This window comes from Myxine glutinosa, chromosome 3 (assembly GCF_964187855.1).
Source record: "Myxine glutinosa chromosome 3, kmMyxGlut1.1, whole genome shotgun sequence".
In the NCBI taxonomy this organism is placed as follows: Eukaryota; Metazoa; Chordata; class Myxini; order Myxiniformes; family Myxinidae; genus Myxine; species Myxine glutinosa.
The window spans coordinates 67700101-67714334 of NC_136263.1; the positions used below are offsets into that span (position 1 = coordinate 67700101).

General features: G+C 44.8%; 1 protein-coding gene across 15 annotated transcripts in view; it reads right to left on the bottom strand.

The window, feature by feature from the left end:
* The window catches only part of MAP3K7 (mitogen-activated protein kinase kinase kinase 7), a 150387-nt gene that overhangs the window by 95427 nt on the left and 40726 nt on the right, over positions 1-14234 (bottom strand). For all 15 annotated transcript variants that reach the window (XM_068110803.2, XM_078774175.1, XM_078774172.1 and 12 more), the window contains 2 exons: positions 11762-11886; positions 11449-11577 (listed from right to left, as the gene is read on the bottom strand). In XM_068110803.2, the coding sequence (XP_067966904.1) occupies positions 11449-11577; positions 11762-11886 (254 nt within the window). The remainder of the gene's footprint in view (positions 1-11448; positions 11578-11761; positions 11887-14234) is intronic.

Consider the following 14234-nt stretch of genomic DNA (forward strand, 5'->3'; position numbering starts at 1 on the left):
GAGTCTGATTGATTGAGTGTGGACAGGTGTCTTTTATGCAGATAACGAGTTCAAACAGGTGCAGTTCATACAGGTAATGAGTGGAGAATGGGAGGGCTTCTTAAAGAAAAAACTAACAGGTCTGTGAGAGCCGGAATTCTTACTGGTTGGTAGGTGATCAAATACTTATTTCATGCAATAAAATGCAAAATTAATTACTTAAAAATCATACAATGTGATTTTCAGGATTTTTGTTTTAGATTCCGTCTTTCACAGTTGAAGTGTACCTATGATAAAAATTACAGACGTCTACGTGCTTTGTAAGTGGGAAAACCTGCAAAATCGGCAGTGTATCAAATACTTGTTCTCCCCTCTGTATATATATATATATATATATATATATATATATATATATATATATATATATATATATATATATATATATATATATATATATATATATATATATATATATATATATATATGTATTGTTTTGTGTGTGTATATTCAAAAACAAATTCATGTAGTGTGTGTGTGTGTATATCTACATATATATATCTACATATATATATATCTATATATATACATATACATATACACACTTCATGACCAAAAGTATGTGCCTGAACATCGAACATCTCATTCCAAAATCATGGGCATCAATATGGAGTTAGTCCCCCCCTTTGCTGCGATAACAGCCTCCACTCTTCTGGGAAGGCTTTCAACTAGATGTTGGAACATTGCTGTGGGGATTTGCTTCCATTCAGCCACAAGAGCACGAGTGAGGTCAGGCACTGATGTTGGGCAATTAGGCCTGGCCCGCAGTCGGCGTTCCAATTCATCTCAAAGGTGTTCGATGGGGTTGAGATTAGGGCTCTATGCAGGCCAGTCAAGTTCTTCCACACCGATCTCGACAAACCATTTCTGTATGGACCTCGCTTTGTGCACGGAGCCATTGTCATGCTGAAACAGGAAAGGGCCTTCCCCAAACTGTTGCCACAAAGTTGGAAGCACACAATCATCTAGAATGTCATTGTATGCTGTAACGTTAAGATTTCCCTTCACTGGAACTCAAGGGCCTAGCCCAAACCATGAAAAACAGCCCCAGACCGTTATTCCTCAAACACCAAACATTACAGTTGGCACTATGCATTCGGGAAGGTAGCATTCTCCTGGCATCCGCCAAACCCAGATTCGTCCGTCAGACTGCCAGATGGTGAAGCGCGATTCATCACTCCAGAGAACGCGTTTCCACTACTCCAGAGTCCAATGGCGGCGAACTTTACACCACTTCAACCGACGCTTGGCATTGCGCATGGTGATCTTAGGCTTGTGTGCGGCTGCTCGGCCATGGAAACCCATTTTATGAAGCTCCCGACGAACAGTTGTTGTGCTGACGTTGCTTCCAGAGGCAATTTGGAACTCGGTAGTGAGTGTTGCAACCGAGGACAGACGATTTTTACGCGCTACGTGCTTCAGCACTCAGCGGCCCCGTTCTGTGAGCTTGTGTGGCCTACCACTTCGCGGCTGAGCTGTTGTTGCTCCTAGACGTTTCCACTTCACAATAACAGCACTTACAGTTGACCGGAGCAGCTCTTGCAGGGCAGAAATTTGACGAACTGATTTGTTGGAAAGATGGCATCCTCTGACGGTGCCACGTTGAAAGTCACTGAGCTCTTCAGTACGGCCCATTCTACTGCCAATGTTTGTCTATGGAGATTGCATGGCTGTGTGCTTGATTTTATATACCAGTCAGCAATAGGCGTGACTGAAACCACCGAATCCACTAATTATAAGGGGTGTCCGCATACTTTTGGTCATGTAGTGTAAGTGTATATATATATATATACGATGTCAACGACGGGGGTCCAAAGAGGTCTCACCTGAAATGAGCAATTTCCTTTGGAGTGTGTATTGATAGAAACGGGATTTCAGTGTAAATATTCAGTGAGCAGATGTCGCAATGGGTAAAGTAGGTAACCTCGACAACCTCATTCCATTCTATCAGTGAAGATTTCCAATCAATGCTTGTTACCCTCACTTTCATCCTTCGTCAACACATGACCAAGCCATCTCAACCTGTTTCTCTTCACAGCATCAATCACAGGCTCTATTCCCATCATCTTTCGCAATTCATCATTTGTCTTCCTCTCTCTCAACGATACTCCACACATCTACCGAACCATTCACATTTCCACCCTTTCCAGCCTTCGTTGCTGCTCTACGTTCATTACCCATGTCTCGCTCCCATAAATCATAAAACTTCTCACACATGCAGCATACACCTTTCCCTTCAGCTTCAATGACACTCCCATCCTCATCAGCATGCCATTCAGTTCCCAAAACTTCTTCCATGCACATCTCACTCCAGCAACCGTTGCCGAGTCTGTTCCACCTTCTCCATTCAACATCTCTCCTAGGTAGCAAAATGTTTTCACACCTTCCAGTTTCATGCCATCTCCAAGATCCAACTCAACATTTCGTCCATCTGCAGCTCCCTCTGTGTACACCTTACACTTGAATGTAGCTGCCACACTGGTTAATGACCCTCTCAGACCACTACATTTTGATGAACCCACTCTGCGCACATGGTACATTGAATGGAGTTCACTCTGACACCCTTCCTGCACACAGCACACGGCCACTTCCCAGATCTTTCCACCTCACCACATGCTTTACCACTTGCCATCACTTTCGTTTTTCCCGATATTCACCTTCAGACCTTTTGTCTCCATACATTCCTTCCACTTGTTCATCTTCTTCTTCAGTCCATCCATACTTTCCGCAATCAACAACAGATCATCTGCATACAACAACTCCCACGGTAAACCCTCCTTTACATTCCGAGCCAGCACCTCCATCACAGCTACAAATAGTAGTGGACTAAATACTGACCCATAATGCACTCCCACCTTCACCTTAACCAAACTCACCACTGTTCCCACCCTTGGTCCTGACAGCTTGGTCCTCACAGCACGCTCTCTCGTACATTGCCATTTGGAGAGGAAGTCTCGCGAGATCACGGCGAGGTCACGTCTTTTCGAAGCTGCTCCATGCGCTCACGCTTTCGAAGCTAAGTGATATTTCTCAATCGTGTTTTTGTCGAGACTGTATCTATCCTTCGGTGTATGTACCTATAGCGTATCTTTTGGAAAATTTTCGGTGCTAATTTTTCGTACATGTATACACAATCGTCGGTTAATGGTATCGAGTATTCTGCGGCCTAGTACTCGTAGGCTTGGACTACCGTACCGTCTCCGACGTTGTGGTTTGTTTTTCTCTCAGCGATTCGTCGAATGCGCTGAAATTATTTTCGTTCACTGTTTCGTCCCAGTCGTTCACCCCGTACCTCCTTGTTTAATATCTGTACTCACAAAAAAAAAAAAAAAAAAAAAACCCCAAAAAAATATTTCCTTCCCAGGTCTTATTCGTTTATTTGTTCTTTTTGTTCGTTCGTTCTTCGGTCGCAATCACGCGGTTAGAAATGTATAATCTCTCCCCTGAACAACTATTTTCTCTCATATATTATAACACCCTTTTCTTCTTTTCCTACAAAAGGATGCTTTCGTCTTGCTCACCAAATCTATTCATTCCAAAAAATATATATAATACCATCTCTTACAGTTCCTCCTTTCTACATTCCCTAAACTATCCAGAACTCCATCCCTCCTCCAGTGTCCTCAAACGTATTTTTGACTCGAAGGTCTCAAACTCATTTTGCAAAAATTGTTCGTTTCCCATGAATCATACACTTTTCAAAATCCAATCTCACCCCTCCCCTCCAAATCCTCCCCATCACCCATCCCTTTCAAATCTCCCCCCTTGCCCCTTCCCTCCCCTCCCTCCTAAACTCCCCCCACACCCCTCCCCTCTGAGACTCTCCCTCGCTCCTCCCCTCCTAGACTCCCCTCTCACCCCTCCTCCTCAAAGCATCCTCCCTGCTTCTTCCTCCTTCCAACTTTCACCTTCATCTCCCCAAACCTTCTGCCTTGCTCTTCCCCCTCCTCAAATAACACCTCACTGTGCCTCACCCAATCTCCATCAAGCCTTTTGTCCGCCCCATTCTTCCCTTTCTCCAAGCTATTCTGAAATCTCTGACACACCTTCAACAGCTCTCCCTACCTCTTCCTCCTCTTCCACATCTTACCCTACCCCTCCCCCCCCTGTTCTGGACCCGATGCCCCCCCTTCCTCTTCATTAACGGTATGGACCTCAAACATCCGGGGCCTTCGCTCAAACTTGACTGACCTCTCCATACAGGTTGCTTCTGACAAACCAGATGTGATCTGCTTAACAGAAACTTTCCTCCTTCATGATGTCTCTGATGCCTTGGTATCTCTCCCAGGTTACTCCCTCCTCCGGTATGATAGACCTGAGCCTCGTCCTGGAGGTGGGGTTGCTATCTTCATAAAAAACTCTTCCTCACTCGCCCTCCACTGCCCTCTCTCCACCTCACCCCCAGGAATACCTTTGGCTACGGCTTCCCCTTCGCTCCCACCTTTTGTTCATATGTGTGTTGTACCGTCCACCAATCAGCGATGACTCCATCTACATCTCACTGTCTGATAATATGGACCAACTTCTATCTACCCATCCCAACTCTCTCTTCCTCATATGTGGTGATTTCAATTGTCACCATGCCAGTTGGCTGGGTGTGGGTACCTCTCTCACCAGCCATGGCTCTTCAGCAAAGGACTTCTGCAACTCACTGGGACTTTTTTTTTTTTGTATACAATATCGAGGCTCGTGAAAGAGCGAAGCTGACTGACACAATCTGTCAATTTCCCGACCCGGATCTCAGTCAACGGAGCATCTTCTCTTCTGGATTTGGTTATGACAAACTTCCCTGAAAATGTCTGCTGCTCTTCTTCTGCTCCAATCGGCTCATCTGATCATGTGCTTGTCAAAGTGGACATCTCTCTGACCATTCTCAGAGAGCCTCCTCAGCGTCGACGAGTCTGGCATTTCACTCAGGCCAACCGGCACGGTCTTCAAGCAGCCATCAATCATCTGGACTGGTCTCCCATCTCTACCGCCTCTGACATCAACTCATCCTGGGAATTCTTTCAAAGTAAATTGCTCTCTCTCATGCACAGATTTATACCATCTCGTCTTCAGTTGTCATACCCTTCCTCCCGTCCATGGTACACGGAATCTTGTGGTGAGGCTGTTGCCCTGAAACAACTTGCTTTCGTCTCCTGGAAAGCAAATCCAACGGAAGGAAATCTCATTTCCTTTCACAAAGCCCGAAACAAGTGTGTGTCCACCCTCAGGAGAGCCAGGAAACAATATCTCACCATTCTCAAGACCGAACTCTCTTATCTGTCTCCCTCTTCCAAATCCTGGTGGCGTCTGGTCAAATCTGTTTCTGGTGTTTGTTCCCCCTCCAGCCCCTCCCTCACCTCAAACGGCTTAACGGCTGACTCCGCACGTGAAAAAGCTGAATGCCTCAACTCTGTGTTTGCCTCTAAATCTTGTGTCCCAAACCCATCCCTCTCTGTACCCACCGTACCCAGTCGTACCCAGCTGCTCCTGGACTCTGTGTCCTTTCCTCCTGACAAGGTGGAAAAGTTTCTGTCAACCCTTGACTCTGATTCTGCAACTGGTCCTGGCGGCATCAGCCCACGGGTCCTAAAATCATGTTCTTCTGCACTTTCACTCCCTCTTTCTGTTCTCTTCACCCTCTCTTTTGCTCAAGGTCATCTGCCATCTGCTTGGAAATCAGCCAACATCACCGCTTTGCACAAAAAAGGTGCAAAAACAGATCCCAGCAACTACAGACCAATCAGCCTTCTCCCAATTATCAGCAAAGTCATGGAATCCATCATTGCTTCAGATATTAAATCTTTCCTCTTCTCCAATGGCTTGATCTCTGATCATCAATTTGGTTTCAGACCTGGTCACTCTACTCTGGACATGCTGCTTCTGCTTTCTCAACAATGGATGGAGGTCCTCAACGCCAAACAGGAAATTAGAGCTGTCTCCCTTGACATTTCACGTGCCTTCGATACGGTCTGGCACCCTGCTCTGCTCTCCAAACTCTCCTCCTTTGGTATCCATGGAAATCTCCACGCATGGCTGGCGGACTTCCTCTCTGGTCGTAGTCAACGTGTGGCCCTGAATGGCCTTCTCTCATCTCCTCTTCCTGTTCAGGCTGGAGTTCCCCAAGGTAGTGTTCTGGGCCCTGTGCTTTTTCTGGTCTTCATCAATGATCTCTCTGACTCTCTTGAAAATCCTCTCTATCTCTTTGCCGACGACTCTACTCTCTGTCGCTCCATTCCTCATCCCTCAGATCGGCAGTCTGCAGCCTCCTCACTCTCTGCAGACCTGGACAAAATCACAGACTGGTCAAACAAGTGGAACATGTCTTTCAATCCTGACAAATCTCACACTCTTACAATGTCTCTCTGAAAGGACCGACTGGACAACCCTCCCATCTACTTTCTCAACAATCCTCTCCAAGAAGTTCTGTCGCTCAAGCTTTTGGGTCTCACTATCTGCCATGATCTTTCTTGGGAAAACCACATTTCCAAGCTGGCCTCCAAAGCCAGTCGCCGACTGGGCATCCTCCGTCGTGCGAAGTCCTTCCTTGGCACACCTGAGCTCCTCACCACATACAAGGCTTTCATCCGCAGCTCAATGGAATACTGTTCCCCCCTCTGGGCTGGTGCTCCTGCCTCACACCTTGCTCGGCTTCACGCTGTTGAGGCCAAAGCTTTCAGAATCATTGGAATCTCCTACGATGTAGTCAACGCCGAGGGCCTTTCACTCACTCACCGCAGGCAGGTTGGTGGTCTTTCTGTCTTCTACCGACTCCTCTCCGGCCTTGCTCCCCCAGCTCTCTCTGTGCTCTGTCCCCCCAATATTCCTTCAGGTCGCACAAGATCTGCCTGCAACCCTCTTCTGGTTAAACTGCCAAAGTCTAGGCTCTCTGCTCACCTTCACTCTTTCATTCCCCTTTTCTCCCACCTCTGGAACAAACTCCCCCACTCCCTTCAATCCCACTCCTCCCTCCAGGTCTTTAAAACAGCTGTTCACCACCATCTCTTATCTTCCCCCATCGAAAACCTTGATCTTTTCTATCCCCGGTAATTCACCCCAGAGTCCTTGCAGTGTTCATATTTTTTAATCCTCTCCCACCTCCCCCCAAGTCCTCCTGATGTCCCTGCTCTCAAATGTTGTGTTTGTGTCCTTCCCCCTCTCTTTTGTGTCCTTCCCCCTCTCTCCCCATCTTGTCTACCGCTCCCCTTGTTTTTTGTGTTTTGTGTGTCGGTTTGTCTTTTTGTGTGATTAATGTTAGCTCTTTCACGAGCCTCGATCTTGTATACAAAAAAAAAAAAAAAATCACTACTCTGATCAACCATTCCTCCACTCCGAACTTCCTCAATGCCCATGTCACGACTTCGCGTGGAACCCGATCGAATGCTTTCTCCAGATCAACAAACCCAAGAAACAACTTCTTCCTCTTCTCCATGTACTTCTCCTGCAACTGCCTTACAATAAAAAGCACGAGAGTGAGGGTGATATTATGAAAGCTGAGCTGGGAAACAGATTTTGGCACGTTTTAGGTCTAACGCCTTACGGAAGATCACCAAAGCTCTTTCCATACCAACCGACCACCTCCAGACACCTATTCCTCCACATTGTTTCTTCAGCCCAAACCTTCCCCCTCCCTCTATACTGCCCAAAGCTTTGATTTCATCAATTTTCCATTGCATTTCATTCTGGTTTCCCATTCGATGATCCATAGATCAGTAGTTTCAGTTTCACTTTTCAACATCAGTTTTGCTTTGAGATATCAGTTTACATTTGCATTGTAACTTGTGATGCGACATGAATTGTGCACAGAAAAGGTCGTCCAAACCGATTTTGGGAGGAAATTTTTAACAATTATTTAAGGGGTCTAAAGTTTTTTTTTCTTAGGGTCATGAAGGGGACGAAAGTGTTTAAATAATCAAGGCTCTTTGAAGGGCCAAATAGGGTCTAAAGGTGTCTAAGGACGAAAGAGCAAAAGGGTCAAAAGTGTTCAAATGGTCTAAAATTGTCAAAAGGATCTTGAATTAGCCAAAGCATCTTGTTGGATGTTGGACATATGTTGTGTGCAGGAGACGAGATGGAAGGGAAGTGGTGTGAGAATGGTGAAAGGCAGGCAGGGACAGAAATACAAGTTTGTGTGGCAAGGGTGCCCGGAAGGTGTGCATGGTGTTGGTGTCCTGTTTTCTGATGAGTTTGTAGACAGTGTGGTGAGTGTGACTGGAGTGAGTGAAAGGTTGATGATGGTGAAAATGATTGGAAAGCTCTTGGTGAACGTCATCTCGGGATATGCTCTGCAGGTCGGGCGGAGCGATGAAGAGAAGGACAAGTTCTGGTGTGCGATAGAGAAGCTGATGGAAAACGTGAAAGATAAGGAAGTTGTTGTGGTAGGAGGAGACCTAAATGGACATGTGGGAAGGAGTATGGATGGTTTTGACTGAGTTCATGGGGGTTACGGATTTGGTGTGAGGAATGGAGAAGGTGAAAGGATTTTGGATTTTGCTGATGGAGCTGGTTTGTTGATTTGTAATACTCAGTTCCAGAAAGAGGATAATAAGCTTGTTACATACACGTCAGGTGGGTCGACAACAACCGTTGACTACCTGATGGTGCGTAGGAGAGATAGGGGGCACCTCCGGGACACAAAGGTGATCCCGGGGGAGGAGGCTGTTTCACAGCACCATTTGGTTGTCTGCGACACAGGGGTGAAAGGTGCGAGGAGAGCTCAGCGGGTGAAGTACCAACCGAGAATGAAGGTGTGGAGGTTGAAAGAGGTGACAGTGATGGAGGCATTAAAAGAGAGGCTGAGTATGGCAGAGGATGATGTGGTTGAGCTTGAAAGTGGTTGGATGTCAATGAAAGATAGTCTGTTGGGAGCCGTTGGTGAGGTATGTGGATGGACTAAAGGACCACCGAGGCACTCGGAAACATGGTGGTTGAACGATGAAGTTGGAAAGAGGATTGACGAGAAGAGGAAGAAGTTCAAGGAGTGGCAGAAGGCGAAGGGTATGGGGGCAGAAAAGGCAGAACATGAAAGTTATAAGGCAGCCAAGAAGGCTGCAAAGAAAGAGGTAGCAAAGGCGCAGGAGGGCATGTAAGAAAATGTTCGGAGAACGCTTGGATTTGGAAGAGGGTCTGAGAGCGGGATTCAGGATTGCAAAGCAGATAGCGAAAGAGAGGTGTGATGTGATCGGGGTGAGTTGCTTGAAGGATGAAGTGGGACAAATCGTTGTGGACCCAGATGGAATTAAAGGAAGATGAAAGAGATATATGGAAATGCTGTTGAATGCAGAGAATGAATGGGATGGCAACATCGAGAGTAACCCAGTTTTTGGACCAGCAGAGAAGATAACTGAGAAGGAAGTTGAGGAAGCGATGAAAGCAATGAAGAGTAGAAAAGCAGGAGGGCCGACGGGAGTTGTGGGAGATATGTTGAAGGCAGCGGGAAGTTAAGGAGTGAAGAGAATGACAGGGATCTGCAATCTGGTGGTGAAAAAAGGCCGCATTCCAGTGGATTGGGAACTGAGTACCCTCATCCCTCTATACAAGGGGAAAGGTGACCCTCTGGACTGTCATAGAGCGATAAAGTTATTGGAGCATGGAATTGAGGTATTGGAAAGGGTGTAGGAGGAGGAGGATAAGGAAGAAAGTGAAGATCGACGAAATGCAGTTTGGATTTATGCCAGGAACAGGAACGACAGACGCGCTTGTTATTGTAAGGCAGTTGCAGGAGAAGTACATGGAGAAGAGGAAGAAGTTGTTTCTTGGGTTTGTGATCTGGAGAAAGCATTCGATAGGGTTCCACGCGAAGTTGTGACATGGGCATTGAGGAAGTTCGGAGTGGAGGAATGGTTGATCAGTCATGATGGCTATGTACAAAAGAGCACGCACAGCTGTAAGGACGAAGGACAGTGGTGAGATTGAGATGAAGGTGGGAGTGCATCAGGGGTCAGTATTAAGTCCACTACTATTTGTAGCTGTGATGGAGGTGCTGGCTCGGAATGTAAAGGAGGGTTTACCGTGGGAGTTGTTGTATGCAGATGATCTGGTGTTGATTGCGGAAAGTATGGATGTCCTGAAGGAGAAGATTAACAAGTGGAAGGAATGTATGGAGACAAAAGGTCTGAAGGTGAATATTGGAAAAACTAAGGTGATTGCAAGGGGTAAAGCATGTGGTGAAGTGGAAAGAACTGGGAAGTGGCCGTGTGCTGTGTGCAGGAAGGGTGTCGGAGTGATCTCCATTCAATGTACAATGTGCGCTGAGTGGGTTCATCAAAAATGTAGTGGTCTGAGAGGGTCATTATCTAGTATGGCAGCCACATTCAAGTGGAAGGTGTGCACAGAGGGAGCTGCAGATGGAGGAAATGTTGAGTTGGATCTTGGAGACGTCATGAAGCTGGAAGGTGTCAAAACATTTTGCTACCGAGGAGACATGCTTAATGCAGAAGGTGGATCAGACTCGGCAACGGTTGCTGGAGTGAGATGTGCATGAAAGAAGATTCGGGAACTGAGTGGCGTGCTGACGAAAAGGAGTGTCGTTGAAGCTGAAGGTCAAGGTGTATGCTGCATGTGTGAGAAGTGTTGTGATTTATGGGAGCGAGACATTCAGTCACGTGAAAAAGTAAGTACACCCCATGTAAAGTTTTGACTTTTTCCAACATATTTCAACATACAGCTATTTGATCTTCATTTCAACAATATTGATAGATAGAGGTGATATAATATAACAAATATCATGAAACATTTACATTTTGTAGTCCATTGTATAATTTAAATAAACATAAATGCAAATTTTGCATGTGGAAAAAGCAAGTACCCGCAAGAAAAAGTAAGGCCCGCAAGGCTAACCCCCGCTCTCGCAGGGAAAATGGCCTTAAAATGCCTGTTGTTGTTGTTTTGTTGTATATTAAAGAACAAGTATAAATCGTTGCGAAAGCCGGTTCGAAATACTAGCAAATGTACCTGTATATCATGCAAGAAATAGGGAGGGAGCTAGGGACAAGGGATAAATGCAAAGTATACATCAAGGTTTATTCTCAAAAATGTTAAAGGTTTAAGATGCGATGCCCATTTTTTCTTAAGTTAGAACACTTCCTTCTCTATGGTTTTGTCAGTTGTGCCTTGCAGGATTGACGAGGCTTTCGTCTTTCGACACTCCACTGACACCTTCCATAAATTCAACAGTGTTGCATACACAAGGCAATTTGGCCTCAGGTGATATGTACAAAATTTAATAATTGGTTGCCTATATTCTTTTGCAGAAAAAATTGGGGTGGTGTGCGCTAATATAGCAATTTGACAATTACATAGGGATGCTCGTCCCTCCTCCCACTCCCCCGCTCCCTCCAACTACACCCCAATGCTCAATGGTGGATCCATGCCTAAGTGTGATGCAAGCTCAGGATTCAATCCTTTAGTGAGATGATGAGCACTTACCGTTATGTACAGCCCACATGATACGAAAGGCTGGACCTCCAATCTCATCAAAGGGTTTCCTCCGAGTTATCACTTCCCAAAGGATGATACCCCAACTGAACACATCACATTTCTCGCTGTAGTTGCTGCCTAAGAAGTTGAAAAGAGACAGAAGCAGCTCCATTATCCAATACAGGAGACCTTCCTGGTTTATTCCTCACCATTTTCATCTCCGATATTAGCTCAGAGTAACCCCCAGTCTGCCACTGCTGTTCACATCGATTGATATCCTTTATAAACGGAGTATTAAAAAAATAAAAAAGGATGTGCACACCTTCAAAAACCTCCGGTGCCATCCATGCGGCACTGCCTTTGTTGTTGGTCATGTGGGTTTGGATGTCGCAGGCCGTGCCAAAGTCGCAAATCTTGAGCACGCGTCCGTCATCCACAAGAAGAAGGCTGTGGCATAATTCAAAACCACACTCAGGTCACGCACAACGGGACGACACACTCAGTGAGGATTACAATTTAAAACTATCAAACAAAGCATTTCATTTGTCTGGATGAATTAAACGGTTTGAAGATGCAAACATGACACTAGTCATGTCATGAGATACAAGCATGTAAAATATTGCATTTGTAGGCTATGTTGTTACTGTTTCCCTGGTGAGCAAAATTTTTTTTTAACAGTAATGCAAAACTTTGACATTCCTTTGAATGTCATACAAAGGGCATGTGGAATTTTTTTTTTTTTTTCTGTTAATGGAAATCTATGTTTTACAAAACCATTTACTGTACCTAAAGAGTCTACACCCCTTTTTAAAATTTCACCTTTTGTTGCCTTATAACCTGGAATAAAAATGCAATAAAGCAGACTTTTTCCACCTTTATTTAAACATTGTAACCCACAACTTCCAAGTGAAAAAAAAAATTCTACAAATTTCAGAAAATTAATTAAAAATACAAAAATAGAATATCTTGGTTGGATAAGTGTCCACCCCCCTGATAAGAGCAATTGTAAACTCGCTCAGGTGTAACCAATCACTTTCAAAATCACACACCAAATTAATTGGCCTCCACCTGTGTTAAATCATAGTGATTCTGAATATTTCAAAATAAAATCAGCAGTTCCTGTAGGTTTCCTCTGCTGGGTCATGCATTTCACAGCAAAGACTCAACCATGAGCACCAAGGAGCTTTCAAAAGACCTCTGGGATAAAGTTGTGGAAAGGCACAGATCATGGGATGGGTATAAAAATATTTCAAAGGCCTGGAATATCCTTTGGAGCAAAGTCAAGACAATAATTAAGAAGTGGAAGACGTATGGTACCACCAAGACCCTGCCTAGATCAGGCCGTCCATCCAAACTGGATGACCAAGCAAGGAGGAGACTGATCAGAGCCACCAAGAGGCCAATGGCAACTTTGAAAGAGCTACAGGCATTTATGGCAAAGATCGGTCACTGCATGCATGTGACAACAATATCCCCAGCCTCCACCATGGCCTTTCAGTAGGGTGGCAAGAAAGAAGGAATTACATTTGAGGTATGCAAAAATCCACTCCAGAGATTCTGAAGATATGTGGCAAAAAGTTTTGTAGTCTGATGAAACCAAGATTGCTCTTTTTGGCCTAAATGTAAACGTTATGTTTTGTACAAACCCAACACAGCACATCACCTAAAAACACCATCCCTACTGTGAAGCATGGTATGGCAGCATCATGTTATGGGGATGTTCATCATCAGCAGGGACTGAGGGACTTGTCAGGATAGAAGGGAAAATGGATGGAGCAAAATACAGAAACATCCAAGAGGAAAACCTGCTGCTCTCTGCAAGAAAGCTCAAATTGGGACGGAAGTTCACCTTTCAGCATGACAATGACCCGAAGCACACAGCCAACGCTACACTGGAGTGGCTAAGGAACAAAAACATAAATGTCCTTGAATGGCCCAGTCAGAGCCCTGACATAAATCCAATCGAAAATCTGTGGCATGACTTGAAGATTGCTGTCCATCAATCCTCCCCACACTACTTGACTGAAGTTGAACAGTTTTGTACAGAAGAATGGGCAAATATGGACCAATCAAGGTGCGCAAAGCAAAGTTGGTAGAGACCTATTCCAACAGACTCACAGCCGTAATTGCTGTCAAAGGTGCTTCCACCAAGTATTAACTCAGGAGACACTTATCCAAACAAAATAATCCAGTTTTGTATTTTTAATTAATTTTCTGAAATTTGTAGAATTTGTTTTTCACTTGGAAGTTGTGGGTTATGATGTGTAAATAAAGGTGGAAAAAGAATGGTTTAATGCAATTTAATTCCAGGCTACAAGGCAACAAAAGGTGAAAAATTTCAAAGCTGGTATAGACTTCCTATAGGTACTGTATGTTCTTCGCAATAAGCACAGGTAAAAAGTATAATCTACATTCTCTTACGCTGTCGGATGATTTCCAAAGTAATTGGCTTTGCTCCCATACCCCCACTCCCCTCCCCGAGTAGTGGTTACGTTAAAGATCCCATGGTGTCCTCCAAGAAAAGTATGCCAGGTATCGTCGGCACCCTGGCCAAGTTACAAATCCCTGCTCTAAACTACAGGGGGCACTGCATCAGTGGCACCACGACGTGCCTGCAAGAACTGATGCAAACCAGCAGCTACATGTTACATACAAACAAATGAAAAAAAACGAACTCGGTCTTTTTTATATATATTTATCATTATCAACTGGATTTGCAAATAATAGGAAAAAAAAAATCATTTCTTCAGGAGCACAACACTTGCAAATTCCCAACAGAAACAAATTTTATAGGG